General features: G+C 24.6%; 1 protein-coding gene across 1 annotated transcript in view; it reads right to left on the bottom strand.

Moving 5' to 3' along the window:
- Positions 1-18,377, bottom strand: part of LOC129606023 (anoctamin-8) — a 33,667-nt gene extending 15,290 nt beyond the window's left edge. The window contains exons 1-13 of the mRNA XM_055516074.1: positions 18,356-18,377; positions 16,738-16,848; positions 15,502-15,643; positions 15,164-15,417; positions 14,960-15,076; positions 14,608-14,900; positions 14,225-14,380; positions 7,403-7,538; positions 5,142-5,272; positions 4,495-5,022; positions 1,698-2,027; positions 1,247-1,618; positions 1,067-1,164 (exon numbers count right to left, since the gene is read on the bottom strand). Coding sequence (XP_055372049.1) covers positions 1,067-1,164; positions 1,247-1,618; positions 1,698-2,027; positions 4,495-5,022; positions 5,142-5,272; positions 7,403-7,538; positions 14,225-14,380; positions 14,608-14,900; positions 14,960-15,076; positions 15,164-15,417; positions 15,502-15,643; positions 16,738-16,848; positions 18,356-18,377 — 2,690 coding nt within the window. The remainder of the gene's footprint in view (positions 1-1,066; positions 1,165-1,246; positions 1,619-1,697; positions 2,028-4,494; positions 5,023-5,141; positions 5,273-7,402; positions 7,539-14,224; positions 14,381-14,607; positions 14,901-14,959; positions 15,077-15,163; positions 15,418-15,501; positions 15,644-16,737; positions 16,849-18,355) is intronic.
- Between the last annotated feature and the right edge of the window lie 1,316 nt (positions 18,378-19,693).

Here is a 19,693-nt window from a genome sequence, read left to right as displayed (position 1 = left end):
TCTATATTTTTTAATATAAAAAATAGAATTATGTAATTTCAAAACAAAAGCATCATTGTAACAAATAAAAAAGGAAAATTTTATTAAATTTTTCAAAAACAAAATTAATAAATTTTAAATGTTTAAGTTAAAGACTGAAATAATTCAATTCTGAAAATATTAATTATTAATTTAAATTATTTTATTACTAAAATTTATTTAAGTTCAACAATAACATATTGGTGGACAAATAACAGTTTTTGACTTAGGACTTAAAATAATTTTTTTTAAATTTCCAAAAAATATATCAAGAATAGGCGTACTAGCTTCATGTTTGCAGAATAATATAATCAAAAATCGCGTTTAAATTTCAAAATTTGATATTTGAAAATTCATCAGATTTTGAGTTTAAACTGTACAATATTGACTATTCAGAAGATATTAATTTTATAAACTAAAATATTCACAAAAATCAAATCTTAAAAACATCCCAACTATATGAAATTACAGCCAGATTATAGTGTTCGTTTCATAAAATCACATTTTTGTCCCTCGTGCTTGTTTTAGTGTCTTGTATAGTAGCGTTATTCTTCAGAGATGCTACGACTGTTTAAAATCCATAACTTTATTTTAAAAATTTGAATCGAATTTTAAAAAAACACAATTTTATGAATAAGGTTGCCCTACAAATAATCTGATCTAGCTATATTTGCGGACTTATGCGTATTATTCATTTGATTGCATAGTAATGGGATGAAATTGTATCCCAGTTACATTTCCTTTAAAATTATAACCAAAAGTACTATTAACTGTAGAACTCATTTAGGCGCAGTTGAATTTGAATTGAATTATTTCAATTTTTTGTTTAAGAAATTTATTAACAAAAGTAAGGAAAGTATTTTAATTATGTATTCTTCAATATTCTAAACGTATTATAAAAATTGTCAATAAACAAAAATTAAAAAAAAAAAGGATTAAGAGTTAACAGAAACAAAAATGTTTTAAAATAGAAGAATAAAAATTGAGTTTATTGTAAAAAAAATTAAAAGCTTAAATTTTTAATAAAATTTTAAATAAATTTTATTACCCTGGTAACCCTTGCACATCATATGGAAGATTTTGTGTTGAATCACTGCCATTTGGTGGTGTTGATTCGTGTAATGGTCGAATTAATATTGTACTTGTCTTTAACAATACAAAGTAAAAAAAAAATATTTTAAAATTTTATTTATCACATTTATTTTTCTGTTTTCTAAATAATTATTACCTGTGAAGGTGGTGAGTCCGGTGATGATTCTTTATCTCTTATATTTTCATTCATATGTAATTCAGCTTGTAAACTTTCCTGTACTAATTTTGCATGAATTTCATCTAATTGCTGTTGTATATATAATGGATTATCTTCATCCATTATTTGACTATCCATTGATTCATCATTTGTTGTTGCTAAATCAGCTGGTGTCATTTGTTGTGATACAGATGTTGTTGAAGGCGGTGATGGTGGTGTTGGTCTTGGTGATGTACCTTTTACTTGCATTTCACGTCGACAATGTTCAGCACGTGCAATTTCAGCAGCTAACCATGATGGTAATTCTGGTAATAACCATGTTAATGCTGAACGTAATCCTAACATAATATGCTAATAAAAAGGAATAAAATAAAAAAATTTTTGAACAAACATAAAATTTATACAGACAACATATTAAATCTTAACTTACTTCTAATGCAACAATAAGCATTATAGTTTGAGCTGTTGTTAATCCAGGCCATAATCTTGATACTTGACCAGATAAACCAATTAATGCACAATTAACAATAACAGCTGCTAAACTTAATACACTTAATGCATTTTGCCATGTACCAATATTTGCAACACGTTGACCAAATGGTCTCTGATGAACATGCGCCAATTTAAATGCATCTGAACGTATTTCTAATAAATTATTAGCTAATGCACATAATCCAGCTAATGGAAATGCAGCCGAAAATAATACAACATAACCCATTTGTACTAGCATTTCTAAATGATCTGAGAATGTTCCATCATACTATAGCATTTGTATACAAATAGAAAACAAAATGAATTAAATTTTATTAAATTTTTAAGATGCAATTTTTAATTGCAATAAGTGCTACAAATAGCAGATTATTAAAATTCGGAATTTTTAATTTTTCTAAAAAATTTTTGTAAACTTTTGTGAAATTTTAAATTGTTTTATTAAAGTTAGTAAAATTGGAATAAATTGGTTATTGGAATAGAAAAATATTTTGAGATATGCATGTACGATGGCGGAGTCATGAAGAAGTATTATTTAATTTCATATCCAAATTGTTGTAATGCTATATTACTTTGTTCTATTTTTATAATTGAAATTAAGTAACGGGATCATGTAGCATGAGTGCAATGCTGATGCTTACAAAGACTTCGAAATTTGCTATCAGAATTCACATGCCGAAATTCTGAATTCCAATAATATTTTTTATTTTTTCCCCACTTTACCGAATGCGCCGTCTGCAAAATTTGATGTGTTATGATCGCGCACATAAATTGAGGTTTTAACTGAAATAAACCCTGTGATAAATCTCTTCAAATAGATGACCTACAGATAAATCTGGACCCTTCTGCACTTTGAATTTAACAACGTTTAATATACCAATTTCAAGCATCAGAGAAACAATGAATCGATTTAGTTAGTGTTATAAATCAGCTTTTTTCACTCAATGTAATATAGCAGTAGATTTTTGGGGTTAATCTGGTCCTGGGATTGTACTTTTATTACACCTCAATTTTATATTTTTAAGCACATCTTACACAATTGTTTAAGTTAGTCTTAAAACGCAGTATACAGAACTAGGAATTTTGGGGAAGCTATTTTTTTTTTAATTTTTCATTCTTCATGTTTCACGATGACCGTTTATTATTTATATTGTGAACTGATTATTACAACCCATGTAACAAAATATTTGAAAATATTTTTCAACATTAAAAATAATGTGTGCAAAAATTTGCTATGAATTTCATTATTAAATTTAATCTCTACTAATTCTCTTTTTTTTTTAATCGTGGTTTTCAAAACCTTTTTTAAACAACTATGCAACATCTAAAATTCATTTAATTTATTTTATTCGTAATTTTTGTCACGTTTAATATTATAAAACCAAATATTATCTACCGCATTATTTCAAAGTAAAATTTTAACTCACCACACCATCTCTTAGACAATATTCCCAAAATTTCATTATTTTCACATTTTATACAACCTTTTATTAAGTACAGTTCAAAAAAATTATAGAAAAGGGAAAATTTTTCGTCATTCTAAGAACACTAATTCGTGGAGAAATTATCCTTATTAAAACAATTAAATTTTAATGTCCTTGCTCTCATATTTTTACTATTTTTCTTCTTTCCTATTATATTTTTGTATATGGGTGAATGAAAATTTGATGAAATTTCTAAAATTTACAATTTTGATCTAATTTTAGATTTTCTTATTAAATTTGAAAAAATTCTATTTTCTTTCGTTATATACCGAATATCCTTTTTGTATTTATACGTTCTCGTTTACTTGTATTCAAACATAATATATGTATGTACTTATAGCGTTTAACATTCAACAGTGCAATATAAATTGTGAGATTAAAATTTTCTCATGTAAAATATAAATTTTTTTTCAACTTTATTTTTAGGTTTAATTAAATTTATCATGCGGTTTGTATTTCGAGGATAAAAATTTCAGTACACTATATACCGTATAATAATATATGCATACAGTAAGTGTTTTCGTATACATTTGTGAATATATTTGTGGGCCCAAGGGAATAGGTAAATAGAAATAAGTATCCTTTCTATATTAAAATTTTCTTCTCCTTTATATTGTCTCTTGTGTTATGTAGTGTTTGTATTCAATGTAGATATATGTATGTATATATATAATGCATGTTAAGAAAAATGTAATGTTAAAATGTACAATTTAAAAAAAAAAATGAGCGAAACATTTTCCGTTTTCATATTATTATATCCTTACATTCTATATTAAAATATTTACGAGTATATAGTAATTTTGAATATTTATTTAAGATTCTCTGCGAGAAAAGAATGAAAAAAACACAATGTGTTTTGCTCTAAGGGGGTGTGTGTGCTACATATTTGCCTTGTTCTTTATGTTGTATTTTTAAGAATATAAAATTAGTTTTTTAACGCTATTTTGAATTTATAAACAAAATTTGATTTATAAAAGTTCAATGAGCTTAACATTTTCATAAATAAATATTTGGTTATATTATATAAGTGCGAGTATGTAAATGAACAGCTCTGAGCTACGTTTGTATAAGTTATATGAGTGGATCCTCAAGGGAATTTTATATTATGATATTTTCATTCCCACGCGAATCATATTTGCATATATAAAATATAAAGACATCTATATAGACATCAAAATTCTTATATAGGCATTCATATTTGTAATTCATTATGAAAATATAAAACCCAAAAATTTTTGTTTAATTTAAACTAACCTTATTTAAAGTACTTTCAATTTCAGCTTGTCCAATATTCCTTTTACTATGAAATTGTTGTTCTGATATACCAATTCCACTAGAACTACCACCAATATTACCACCACCATTATCATTACCATTATTTGTATTAACTGATGGATGACTACTTCTTAATTTTTCTTGCTGTTGTTGTTGTTGCTGTTGTTCTTGCTGTTTTTTAATATTTAATAATTCTTCTGAACTACTTTTTGAACCAACACTTGATCTTTGATTTAATAATGTTGCTGCAACTGTTGATGCTGCTGCTGATGTTGTTGTAGTAGCTGATTTTAATGCTGTATCAAATGTTCTACCACTAACAATTGTACTACTACTACCACCAATACCACTACCACTATTCGATTCTGATATTAATTGTGTTGGACTTAATGCTCCGCCTAATTTAAAACTTAATTTCGCCAATTTCCATTGCTCAATCATATACGGTAATGCTGATTCACGTAAATTACCAATAATTTGTCGTGATATTAATAATCCAGCTAATTGCTATATTTAAATAAAATTGAAAAAACAAAAAAACAAATTTTAATTATTGTAATTATAAGGACAATAACAATTAAGATAAGATTTGTAAGTATGTGTGTAATTGTATTGAATACAAAAACCTCTTTTAATTTTTCCTCATCTCTTATATAAAATGCTATATAAAAGAGTGATAAAAATGAATTAACAAACTGAAATAGTGCTACTTTTGCTATCAGATGATTTTCATATTTTGACTGAAGTCGATAATTTTCTGCAAAAAGAAAGAGAATACAAAAAAGGAAACAAAAAATGAATAGAATAGAATAAAATTTCATAAAATTCAAAATAAATTTATGTACAAGATTTTTTTTTATTTTAAAATCTCTGCATGATAGAAAATTTCTATGAAATTTGCATAAAAAACTCATTAAAAATAAACATAAAAACAAAAAAAGAAATTGTTTTGAATTGCAATGTGAATTTTTTATCTCGATTTTTATGATTCCGAAGTGATATTTCAGTTGACACAATTATAATGAAAAACATTGTGTGAAAATACAAGGTGTTTTGAATATGTCATTGATATTGAGTGACTTGAGGACAAATGCTTCTTATACGGTGGCAACATGTAAAAATTTTATTAGAGTTTTGTTAAAGGAAATTATTTAACGAAGGATTTAGATAGGATTTAGATTGTTTTACATTTATTTTGTTTTCTAAACCCGGTTTACTTTAAAGATTATTTTAACTTATACGAAATCATCCGAATCTGGAGCGAAATTCATGGAATAATCGATTGACACAAATTTATAGGAACATTGAATCCGAACTCAATTTTAATTTTTAATTTTCTCATAAAAAGTTTTTCTCTTATTCGCAAAACTTATGTTATGAATGCAACAGCATTCTAATAATAATTGCTATAAAGAAGAAAATTTTCACAATGATTTATTTGTTTAATTTATGGATTTTAATAATTACGTATACATAGTATATTATGTTGGTATATCCTTAGCAATATAGAAATTGATCAGTGCCATATCTTTTGGTGCCGAGCTTTTTTCTAAATGAATAGTGTTTAATTTCTAATGTCATATAGTTTACTGTCTTAGTGTCAAACATAAATGACAACTTACAGTGGTACGTCTTACATATTCGGACAAAAAAATTTTAAAATGTATATTTCAATTAGAGCTACTGAAATATGGGTATTGTCGCCTAAACTGACGAGTAGTACAAAAAATTTTATTCTCCTTGTTGTTGTTATTATTTATACTCAGCACCATCGTGAACGGTATATTCACTTTGGTATGGAGTTTGTAACCACTTGAAGAAGTCGCCTCATATAGTATGGACATATATACATATATATTATTGCTCAGAGTAAAATTCTGCGTTGATTTACATGACATGACGTTCGTCCATCCGTCCGTCCGTCTGCCCGTCCGTCCGTTCGTCCGTCCGATCGGGCGATAACTCAAAAACGAATAACGCAATTGGCATCAAACTCCCACAAGTTGTTTCTTTTATGTAAACGACGTCTGCTATTGTAATTGAACCAATTCGGATAACGGGTTCGGGTAGCTGCCATACAACTCAAATAGGTTTTTTTAAATTTTTCAAAAACTAATAAAGATATTAATATCAAATTTTGCAAAGATGTGCCCAATTACACTCTACATATGTTCTGAAAATTTTAATGGAATGGCTGCAATGGTTCGGGTAGCTGTCATGAAATTTGCCAGTTGTGTGTCCAACTATAAGTCAGACATATCCATGCAATTTCTATAGAGTGGTTTGTCAGGTTCGAATACTTGATATACAACAATTTTAAACTCAAATTGCTAAGGTGCAGGGTATAATGCGGTCGGTTTATATCGGCTGAAACGTTTTCACTCGTTTTGAATTTGTTTCCTTTATTTGTCTCGCATTTTCTAACAATTGACAACTATACGAGCGTATCAATTACTTCTGGCTTATAAATCTAGTACGTCGTATGTCCACATTTTACGTTAGGTAATTTCAAATTTTCATTGAACGTTTTCAATTATTATATCACTTGAATTTTTATATTTCGTACTGGGAATTATTTTGTTCGAAAATGAATTTTTAAGTGAATCGTGAATGCGATTAGTTTTAGTATTAATTTTAGATTTATATTGCATTAATACTAAAAAATTTTTATTTTATTCTGGGAAAAAAAATGCTTACTTAAAAATAAACACCTTATATTCTTATAATAAAATGTTTATATGTTTGTAGCATTTTAAAATTCATATATAATAAAAAAATTCCTTAAAGAACGACAATATGAAATATAAATTCTTAAATATATTTACTAATACATAAGCATAATATATATAAATATGTATATTCACTTATGCATACATACATATATTACCTTTGTCATTTAACCATACAGCTAATTTATAATATGCTTCATCCATTAAAGTAATAGCACCAGCTAGAAGAACTTTTGGTATCACACTTAAACATGAAATTATACTGCCTTCAGGAAGTTTTGAATCCCACCAATCCTGTAAATTATTCGTTGACATTGACATTTTGACATTGAAAATGTTTCTCAAAATAATAGAAAAAAAAAAACATATTTTTTTTTTTTTTTTGAATAATATGAAAATTAAATAAATAAAAAATAAAGAAAATAAAAAAAAAGAAAGATAGTGTTGAAGCAAAATAACAATAAAAAGAGGGAAGTATTGTTAAAACAAAAACAAAAATTGTTGGAAAAAAAAATTATTTTCTTGAATGAAGAAAGAAAAATTTTTGATATTATATGCGAGTAATATTAAAAAATTTTTAATAAAATATTAAAAATATTAAAAAAAGTAAATTGTATAAAAAATATTAAACTAAAATTAAATTTAATATTAAAGTTTTTTATTATAAAATCGCAAAAGAAAAAAATATTTTTTTGTCTATTACAAAATCAATTTAATTTTGTTTTTGTAATGTTAAACAAAAAGCCAGAAAGAAAAAGTGAGAGAGAGTATATTTACGGAAAATATATTATATAATAATAAAATTATTGTAAGTTGAAAAATTTAAGCAAATATTATTGTGGTTCTCACATTTTTTAACTTTAAATATTCTGCATAGTATTTGAATTTAATGGGGAAAACTATAAAGGAAAAATTTATATACTAATTTACATTTTGGATTTTTATTTACAAATGATATTTGAGTTAAATACGATTATTTTAATAATTATACTTCAATGTTATTTACGATATGCTTTTATATATAAATTTTACATGAATTATAGTTGAAAAGGTTATTAAAATAATAAAAGAACATAATGTCTCATATAACTATTTCACTGTTACTGTTTCACTGTAAATGTTTCTATTCAGTTTCATATGAATTTTTATTTAGAAAAAGTTAATATTATTTAAAATGAAATAAAATGAAGAGCAAATGTATAATAGTTTTTATAACGATATTAAAATTTATACGATTACATGAGAAATATTATTCAATATTATATTTAAATATTGGTAGAAAGTGTTATACAATGAATATGATAAAAGCAAATTTACATAATGCAATTGTAGAAGAATGTTATACTTGTAATATGAGGGTCCATATGAAATTAGTTTTATTTATATATGAGGAAGAATAAATTTTATATTTTTTTTTAAAATATTTCAAATATTTAAAATATTTTCTTAACGATAATTATTAAGGGATCATTATGGAAAATTATTCTTATTAAAATATTTTACAATTGATTTTTGGCATATTTCCAAAAAAGATTTGAAAGGTATGTAACAAATGTTGTATTCTGTTCATCCGTTTGTCAATCAGTCTATCCGTACATCAGTACATCATTCGGTTCGTCTATTGACGCAATTTCTCCCCTCTTTAAAATAAAAATATTAAATCTTTTATATGAAGCAATTTATAAATCCTATAAATATGGAAAGTTCGGGAATTCTGGCATAAAAAATTATAAGCGAATGTCATGTTAAGAAATTCAATCCAATTTTTCGCTTATTTTTAGAAAATGTTTTTTTACGGTAACGTAAAAAATAGTTAACAATTTTACATTATCACACTAAATTTTTTATTTTAAGTCCTCTTCCTCTCGAATTATTACCTTTAAAATTCGAATATCCTATACTAAACTCTTACGAATATCCATATTAATGAAAGTTTAACAGTAATCATCCTGTCAGCTAAAACATCCTTATTTTATAACTCCATATTGATGAAAAATTGGATCCACCTATAGGCGCATAGGTTATCCATTATGTGGAACCACTTATGCTCTACAAAAACTATATTAACTAAATTAATTATCGATAGAACTCAACCTTATATTATTATAATGGAGTTTTCGAAAATTACTGCTCTAATATTTCTCTTAAAATATGCGGCAGTAAGAAAATAATTTCAAGAGGCAGTTTTCACTACTACAAGCAATTTCACTTAAATTGTTAAGGAAAAATGAGCCATTTTATAAATCAAAGCTGAAATTAAAATCTATTGAACTCGAAATTTAATTAAAAAAATTGAATTTAATATTTTTAATCTTATACGCCTAATTAAATATCATAAATTGCATTTTCATATTAAATTGAAAACTATATTTTTAAAAATGTGAATCTTAAATCTTTACAACTATCTAAAATAATTTAAATGCAAATCATTTTAGAGCAACCCTTTAGTGCAAACCTTGAATATAAATGATTTTCGTGCAACTCTTTTCGATTTCTATTACCCTGTATTGCCAATTTGCACACCATTGGATTAAAATTCATTTTTTTGGGAAGATTCACGAAATAAAACATTTTATACAATATTATTTACATAGTGTAATTATAAGAAGATTGCCCAATTTTTTTTAAAATTTAATTATTTTATTTTTACATTGGAGTAATACTCGTATTAAATTACTCTTTTTAATCAAATAAAATTTTCAATTTTAAATTAATTATAAATTCTCTATAAAAATGTTTTTATTTCATATTTTTAATTGAAAATTTCGATTTATCGTATATAAGTATACGTACGAGTACATACATTACAAATTTAAATATTACAGATAGGAAATGTGTATATATGTATAAATTCGTATGAAAATATAAATTTAATGAAAAAGAAATGTGTGTAAATTAATAAGAAAAAAAACAAATATATATACATATATATAGGAGATAAAGATACACAATTTTTTAGGAAAATTATAAAAAAAAAAGAAAGAAATGTCGATTTTTGAGTGTGAGAACCTGATTAACATTGCACATGCAATATAAAAATCCCGTAACAGGTAATCGATGATCGAGCCAATCCTGAAATAAATGGAAAAAAAATCGAAAAAACAGAAAAAAATATGTGTTTTTTTTTTTAAAGTGCATTTTTTTTTTTATTTAAAAAGCCAATTCAAAATTAATATTAAATTAAAATTAAAGTTAAAAAATAAAAATTGATTGAAAAAAATTATTGGTGAAAATTAAAATAAATAATAAAAAATTTAAAAAATAATTATTTTGCCGAAGCGGAAAAGCTTTTTCTTCTACATAATTAAAAAAAAAAAATTAATAAAAATTCAAAAATTTTACTAATAATTTTTGTACTAGTAAATCGGAAATGGCAAACTAAGATCAAATATTGTCAATTGATAATTTGATTTTAGCCCTACAATTATGAGCATTATTTTAATTCGGTCAGTCTAACAGCTACACAGTATGTATTGTGAACAAAGCTTCATGAACAAGTCAACTGAAATTTTTCTTTAAATATTACACTGATGAACAAATTTTTTTACAATTTTTTGAATTTAATTTAAATTTTAAAATAAATTAAATTTGTATTAAAAAAACAAAATATGTAGATAGTTGAAATTTATGATTTTTAAACGTTTCTTAAAATTAAAAAACAGCCAATTGTATAATGGCCATATTGTTAAAATTTTTATCAATTAATTCGACATTACATTCGACGTTAGTTTAATATTTCCGAATAAAGCTTTTAACAAATAAGTATGATTATAAATAGAATGCAATTTTTCAAGTTGTATTTTGGCTGTATAAATTGTTTGTGCGAGATCCTTAATATTTAATTTGGAATTATAAAATTTAACGATAAACAATAGCGACATCATTTTCCAATTTGAAAACTACAATATTAAGAACATTGCAATCATATTGAAATAATTACGAATATATGTATTCCATAAGGAATTCCGACAATAATTATTACAAAATAAATTTCCTAATTTTTGCCTTTAAATTAAATGTATATGTTTTAGATGTATTTTTTAGGTGTATAACGATTCCAACCTCACCAGTCTATGCATAAAATAAATTGTTAGAACTTAAAGTTTTTAATCCTTAAGGTTAGTTTTCATTCAATGTTAGGATATTTGGTCGAACAAATTGTACTAAATTGGATAAAATACAATGCTATATTATGTCAAACTTGGTAGTTCAGAGATAGTTAATGAATTAAATTAGTTTTATTTAACGTATAATATATAGATATGAAAAATAAATTTAACCATGTTACTATATTAGTCTTAATGTACAATAAAATAAGAAACAAAAATTTAACAAAATTCGAGTAATTGGCAATTGTTAAATAAAATAGATGTATAACAAAATAAACACATTGTCGTTCCCAAAAAAAAAACAACGCGATAGCAACTTTAAGTCAACAGAAAAAAGTAATTTTGTTTCACAGTTTCAAAAGGTGATTATTTCAATACTTAACGCTTCGACATTAAAAACAATTACATAACAATAGCATTCGATTACTATTTTATGTTAGGCGCCCAACCTTTCTCTATTCATGTATGAAAATGAAACATTTTGGACTGGGTTTTTCAAAGATTTTTCAATTCTTTTTAAAACGATATTATGCCAAAAATGCACTTGTCATAATCTTTAAAAAAAACTCAATGCAATTAGGATCCATTATGTCGAATTTGCCATTAAAAGTCCTGATATTTCAACACTGATTCTTTATCCTAACAGCTTCACATTTTAAAATTATTTAAATTTTTTCGGTAGTGTTGTTAATTAACCCTAAATTTCCTAAATGAAGTTTGTTTATTTATATCAATTTGTCCATTATTTATCATAATAAATTCTGTTATACATAATCAATTTTCTGTCGATGTTTAAGTCGATTCTAAATGATAAATCTTTTATAACATCGTAAAATATAATTTTAAATAAATTGAACAATAATTGGTTAAAAATTCAATAATTTTCTTTTGTGATCTGTAGATCGCTGACAAATAAAACTAAAGATTTTCTTGAATTCTGATTTTTTAGTCTTAGAGGACAAATTTTAGTTAATGTTATACACTTAAAATTTTGTTCACGGAATTATGGTATTTTTATGCATTATACGTAAACTCTTAACAATATACAGGTTTATATTGTATATATATTTGGTTATATAAGCAGGCATTAAATTCGAATAAAAATCTTAAAAAAAATATTTTTATATCATAAACTTTTATACTCGTATGTGTGTAGAAGGAAAAATTTAAGAAATTTGTGAAAAAAAAATTTAATAATTCCCTTATCGACAATTTATAAAAAAATTTTTTGCAACGAGACTCTTTTATTAATGATGTTGTAAAAGATTTTCGGAAATTTTATAAAGAAATTTATTTTTTATCTCAAAAGTTTAAATATTATAAAAATTTTTATAAATTATGCTCCAAAAGACTGCATTACATTGGGACTGCATTAAACTTTTTAGTTCGTTTTGGTTTTTTCTTGTTCTTTTTTCTATATATATAGTTAGGAAAGTAAATATGAAAAATTAAATGAAAATTTTATTATTTTGTGGAAAATATTTTTAAAGGAACACAGAAAATTTCTTATTCAGTATATGAAATTGGTGAAAATGCTGTTTACTTTAACAATGTACAAAATGTTGTTGTTTATTTTCACATATTGTGTAAGTGAAATGATTCCATTTTGTATTGAAATACGAAATATTTTGCAACAAAATCTTTGGTAACACTTACTAAACACAGGAAATTCTTAATTTAACATTTATGTTAATGAAATTGCTTATTTATTGGAATAGTCACTGTACGATTTATGGCCAAGAGCACACAAAAAGGAGAACCTTTAAAAATAAATATTTTAATCAATTAGAAATCATATGAAATTGGAAACTGAAAATTTATTTGTCAAATTAGCTATTTTCTTGCAAACTGTTATACGCGATGATTCAAAGATATAAAAGTTACCCATATTCTTTTGAACACCCATATTCTTTTCTGATACTTTGTTTGTTACGTTCGATATCGTTGAAAAATATTTTGGTTTTCAGTATAAAATTTCAAATTTCGAAATTGATTTTATTCAGAAAATGAGTGAGCATATGAGTGAGCATATGAGCATGTATTGCTTATATTTTTGGATATAAGCATGTGAACAATAGTCAAGTATTATAATCTTAACTCAATACTCTTTAAATTTTTCCAAATTAATACTTGAAAGCTTTAGTATCTTAGTAGTAATGGGCTGACATTCAAAGATTATAAAAATATTTTTATTCGAGAAGCCTTTTCGTTCTTTCTGAGTGCTCATTGTTAAAAATTTTATAGTAACACTTTCCTACTTCATTGTAGACGTCAGAACGTCAGGAAATAATTATGTTAATTACAATTTTTAAAAATAAAAAAATTAATAAAGTATATGAATTGTTCATTTATACTGTGAATGAATTTTTGTAAGCACTTCTTCCACGACAAAAACAACAACGATATTTCATATACATATTTCCAGAAATATTTCAATATCATTTCACATCAATGAATATTAGTAAAATTTCTATTAATTTTTAATAAAATGAAATGTACAATTCACAAATGCAATTGTAAGGATCTCAAACAATACAACATGAAATTGACCTACTTGAAAAGCAATCGAAATTTTTTATTTTAATTAACAAAAATTTATTAAAATAAAATTTTTATTTTGTAAGTTTGAAAGCTACAATTTTTAATTTTTATATAAATTTTTTGTATTTCGATTGCTATTAAAATTTGCAACTACTTAAAAAAATTATATTTTATCTAGTTTTATTTTATTATGTAATAAAAGCATTCATAATAATTGTAATAATAATTTAGCTAACAATAATTCTGCAATAATTCTAAAATGAAGCTTCTATAAAAAATATTTTTTAAAATATAAATATAAAATTAATTTAAATATTAATTAAATGTTACCTGAAATCTTAACATTAAAAACATCACAATAAAAACAATTAATAAACAAACTCCTATTATAGGAAAGCTAACAAAATAACGAAATGCTCTTTGTTTCCATATTGGGGCATCTTTTGGTTCTAAACGCCCTGTAACACAATTTTCCACTAATGGACCCTATATATAATATATAAAAAATGAGAATATTTAATAAAATTCAAAATTATAATACATACTTTTATAAAAAGGAACAAAGAGAAAGAATATCTAAATTTTATCTATGTATACTTATATAGAAAAAGTAAATTCTAAATAGTTTAACAGTTTAAAAGTAATTAAATTTTGTTTATAGATACAAATATAAATAAATTAAATTTAATTCAAATTAAATTTCATAAACTTACTTTAAATAATGGTCTTGGTGGTTCTAACATTTCTGGTGGTGTAGATAATGTACCCCAACGAAATGCCAATTCAACAGAATATCTTCTCCATGCTTCTAAATATAGAGAAGCCCAAGCAACATTAAATAAAGAAAATAAAACATGACCCATATCTTTAATTGTTTGTCCACGGCCATATAAACCGGCCCATAATATTGTACCAAAAACGGCAGGAACACCTAAAGCACATGTATAATGACCTAACCAGGCAAAATATAAAGCCACTTTAACACCAAAATATTCAGCTATATCATCTAAAATTTGAAAGTTTTTGAAAACAATTTGGTTAAATTTTATAATATAAAATTTTTACCTAGAGGTTGTGGAGCAAAAATTTTTTTAACCCAATTCATTTGTAAGCGTGTCAATGCACTTGTTTCGTGAAGTGGAAAAACTTGTAATATAAGTCCAGTCTCTTGCCATGCTGCGACTGTTTTTTTTATATAATTTTTAATATTTTTATATATTTTTAATATTATATTTTATAAAATATGTAAAAAAAATTTGTTTTTATTACCTATACTTTGACCTTCTTCAACACTTGCTCTACCTTGTAATGCATCTAAATCTGTTGGTCCAGCTCTAAGACCTTGTAACATTTGTAAAACTAACCATTGACGTTCTTGGGACGTAAATAATGTTGTACTACCGTCATTATTTTTTATTTGTTCAAAACAATGACATTCACGTGTTGTAAATTCTCTTAAGGCACCACCTAAATCGTTGCGCAAACGCTTTGGAAGTCTAGCTTCTTCAGCGGCTTTATAGAGGCTACAATATTTATAAAAATTAATATAAAATAATTTTCTTTTTATTATTAATTATTTATCAAACATTAAAAAAAAATTTACTCACGTATTAATTGGAGCACTTATATAAAAAGCTGTTCGTTTTGTACTTTCATGTGATTTGACATTGGCAGCAAGGCCAAGTCCAGACGGTGGTTGAGAACGTATTCGTGCTAGAAGCCATCTTAAAGCTTCATCAGGCGCTTGTTCTACATTATAAATTTAAGTATTTGTTAAAATTTGATAAGAAATAGGATTTTCAAAAAAAATTCTTTATAATTGAAAATAGTATTAATTTGGAAATTTCTCCCTATCTCATAAGAAAAACACATTATATGCTAACGACATCTACCAAAAAAAATTAAAGTTGTAAAAGCAAATGATGTATATACTTTACTTTACGAATTTTGTGGCACAAACCTCGTATTAAAATTTAGAACATCAATTCATAATGACGCTGGGGGCAACATATTTCATGAATAAATTTTCGCCTCACACTAATTTCCTTCCCTACCAATAATTAAATATCTTTTATTTAAAAGCCTATTCTCTCAATCAAGTTTTAATAAAAATTTGGCATATTATTGGTGTTAATTTTTGAAAGGATTGATTTCTTTGACACGCCTGGCTTTAATTATGTATTCCTACCTATACAGTATACGCATATATATAAAATATGTGTATGTGCCTTAAAATTTAGCCTTCTAGCCTCATAATTGTCACTTTTTCAACAATATTCATGTTTGTTTGTATGCATGTCATATATAACGCAAATGAATTAATTAAAACAAATTTTTATTTTTACTTCTTTATTTTATTAAAATAATTCACAGAGTGTGTCATTCATTTGTGAATCTAAAAATACATAAGAAATTCTTATTAACGTGCTGTAACTATTTGATAAAAGAATTTCACGAACAACATTTTGTTTATTTTTCAAATTATCCGAAATTTAAAATTTATGGAAACATTTTGAAAAATTTTAGATAAAATGTCAGGTTCACAAATTTTAAATCAAGGTTAAAACTTTAAGAACTTTGAAATACGAAATGCTTCCCTTTGCATGTTCTTATAAATTTTCATAACACTACATTGCATCTTATATAAAGCAACCTGTAGAAATTGTTATCAAAATAAATATTTTTTACATTTTTTAAATGACATATGCAACAACATTTCGTGCACGTCACTAAAGTTTTCAGACAAAACTTAAAAGTATTTTGTATTGCTTTGTTTGTGTTATTGTGGTTGATCACATTATTACTTACACCTTATATATTTCATATATTTTTTGATAAATTACCTGGAAATTCTATAACAACGTCACATTGTGTAGGAATTTTATTTAACCATAATCTTCTCGGTGTCATTAAATGTCCAGCATATGGAACTTTTCTTCTTAACTGTCTGGAAGCTGTAAATAAAAAGAAAAAGAATAAAAATAACAATAAAATTCAAAATGATTAATAATTTCAAATAAAAAAGGATGTTGTTTAATATATATGAAAGGATTAGAGTAAAAAAATTGAAATGAGCGCAAAAAAAAAAGAGAATGAAAAATTATTTTGCAAACAAATTTCTCCCCATACAATAGTAAATTTTTTTTTCTATTCACCGAAGAAAAAAAAAGAGCATAAGTAGAAAATCAAAAATGAAAATTGCAAAACAAATTTTTCCTCATTTATGTGAAAAATTCATTTAAGAAAACATGTGTTAAATTTCATTATTACATTGTTACACCAGGAAAATAGCAGGTTTACCGTTGATAAGTTAATGTTATAAATGACAAAATGATTGATGAAATTAATAAAATATCACCTGTAACATTTCGACAACAATATAGATTTAAAATTTAAGGGAGGAAGAAGATAAATTAGTATATTTTTATATAATATTGGTAAACTGTTATACTTGCAAATTATCATAAAGTGAGAATGAAGAATTTTGTTATACATTTAATTTTCATGAGTTTTTCATTTAATGAAAGTTTTGTTTACTGTTTTCAATCACAATTTATGTAAGATTTTGTAGATGGGGTCAATGTGAATTCATTACATTGTTTTCTATAAAAAATAATAAATTCATATAAGATGATAAATCATAATTTGAAGCTTTTATTTAACAATAGCTATGGTATCTACAATATGTTCGAAATGATTTAGTTATTTTGCCATAATACTGAGGTTGAATTGAGTTAAGTGTCATGTTAGTGCTATGACAATTGTATTTGATCAACCTAAAATGTAATATACGTAATTCAATTAATCTTGAAATAATATTAAATTTTTTGGTTCTGTGGATTACATAAGCCACTCATCCCATTTCTACCCCAGGGTACTAATTAATTTCAATTAATTAATAAGTACTGAATTCACGAAACCGTTGTAAAAATTAATTACTTAAGTAGTTAGTAAAACTGATCAACAGCACAAATTAACAGATCGGCATCTCGTGGAAAATAGTGTCTTTACATTCCTTTAACAAGGAGAATTTCGCTGAAATCGTTTAGCTATATTTTCGATCATATGAAAAAATTGATCCGATCGTAAAATACCTGGTTTTGTTGTATGTATTGCGATTCGTAGACAAACACTAGTGACTAGCGATTCGTAGTAGAAAAAATCAATCTGAAAAACTTGTTTTCATAGATTAATTTTCATTTAACTATGCATGCAATCCGTATAAAACCATAATCCTATTAAAATTTAATATTATATTAAACAAATTTGCATATTATAAAATATTCACAATTTTTATTACGGCCATTTATTTTTAAATTTTTTATTAAAGCATTTAAATTTTTTACAACCTATTTGTATAATATTGACTATATAATTTTGAATAGTTTCAAAGGGTTATTCACCCATTCACATTTACACTGTTATAATTTGTTAGTTCAATAAATTATATAATAAACTCACTCATTTCTCTTGCAATTGCCATTATATTATTTTTTTGCCGAGAAAATTTTTTAATTGTACTACATTAGAATTTTAAATTAACACGTTTTTATATACATATACATACAATATGTTTGTACAATGTAATATATTCGGTATATAGAAAAAAAAAAGTCTCACCCTAAACTACATGTTCAAGGAATTATTTAAATGTTTAATATAAATAATATGTCGTGATAGAATGCAATTAAATTTGGCGACTTGACTATTTAAAATCTATATAAATCTTAAGGTACACAATCAACAATTATATGTATAATTTTGTTTAACTTACACAATAATTATAATTACGGGGCATGTTTCGCATATTATTAATGGAGGCATACTATATAGTAATGTAGTTGAATTGAAAATAAGTGTATTTAAGTAATATAGTGTTAGTATGTGTTCAATTGTGTGAATGATTAATATTGCAAATAAATTTGTTAAAAGTTTATTCGTCCATGAGAGCTGATAATTTATTTATTTAAAAATTGATTCATAAGATTACTATGCTTACTTGAATTGATTCAAATGAATTTTCTTATTACATAGTTTTATTGATATTTGAAAGCACAACAAACTCTTCGCGGATCATAAGAAAATTTTATGGTATTTGAAAAAGATAAATTGAAATCAAATTATTTTTTTTTAAGCAAACGAAAACTGATTTAGTTTTTTTTATCCTCTAAAATTTTTTTCTTATTTTGAATAACTCTACTTACTTATATACATATAGAATTTTTTTGATGAAAAATCAAATGGGATTTATCGATAATTTTAATAAGAATCAATTTGAATATTTAAGAAAATGTCATTATATACGAATAATGAGTAGCATATCGGCATCCAATTTGAAAAATCCTACCGTATATTGTAGTTGTAAATAGACCCTGAAAGTTTATCTAAATACAGGTCCAGTATGGGCTACCTTTATTTATCAATGTAATTTGAATTACCAAAAAATGTATAGATGGCTAATTATTTTTCATAATTGTAAATGCCCTTAGAAGTCTTCTCAAATACTTATTAATAATGAACATTTGTACTTTGCATACTTTTAGGCTTCGTATATTTTGATCATGTTTTTATATTTGGAATATATTTAGCTTCGGAAATCAAGACATCTGGAATTGTATTTAAATCCGAAAATTGACATTTAAGTGAAGTTTTCATGCTTTACAATATTTTCGAATTCGATTTTGTATAGTTGTATGCAAATATTGTTTTCACATATGTATGTGTTAGTTTGAAAAAATAATTTTATGAGTTCATAAACTTTTAGAGGTACTCCTTGAGCCTATCAAAATCTAAATTAAA

The sequence above is a fragment of the Condylostylus longicornis genome, unplaced genomic scaffold (genome assembly GCF_029603195.1).
Source record: "Condylostylus longicornis isolate FDR11 unplaced genomic scaffold, ASM2960319v2 ptg000017l, whole genome shotgun sequence".
NCBI lineage: Eukaryota > Metazoa > Arthropoda > Insecta > Diptera > Dolichopodidae > Condylostylus > Condylostylus longicornis.
The sequence above is the reverse complement of the archived record's forward strand: the minus strand, read 5'-3'. Positions and strand labels throughout refer to the sequence as shown.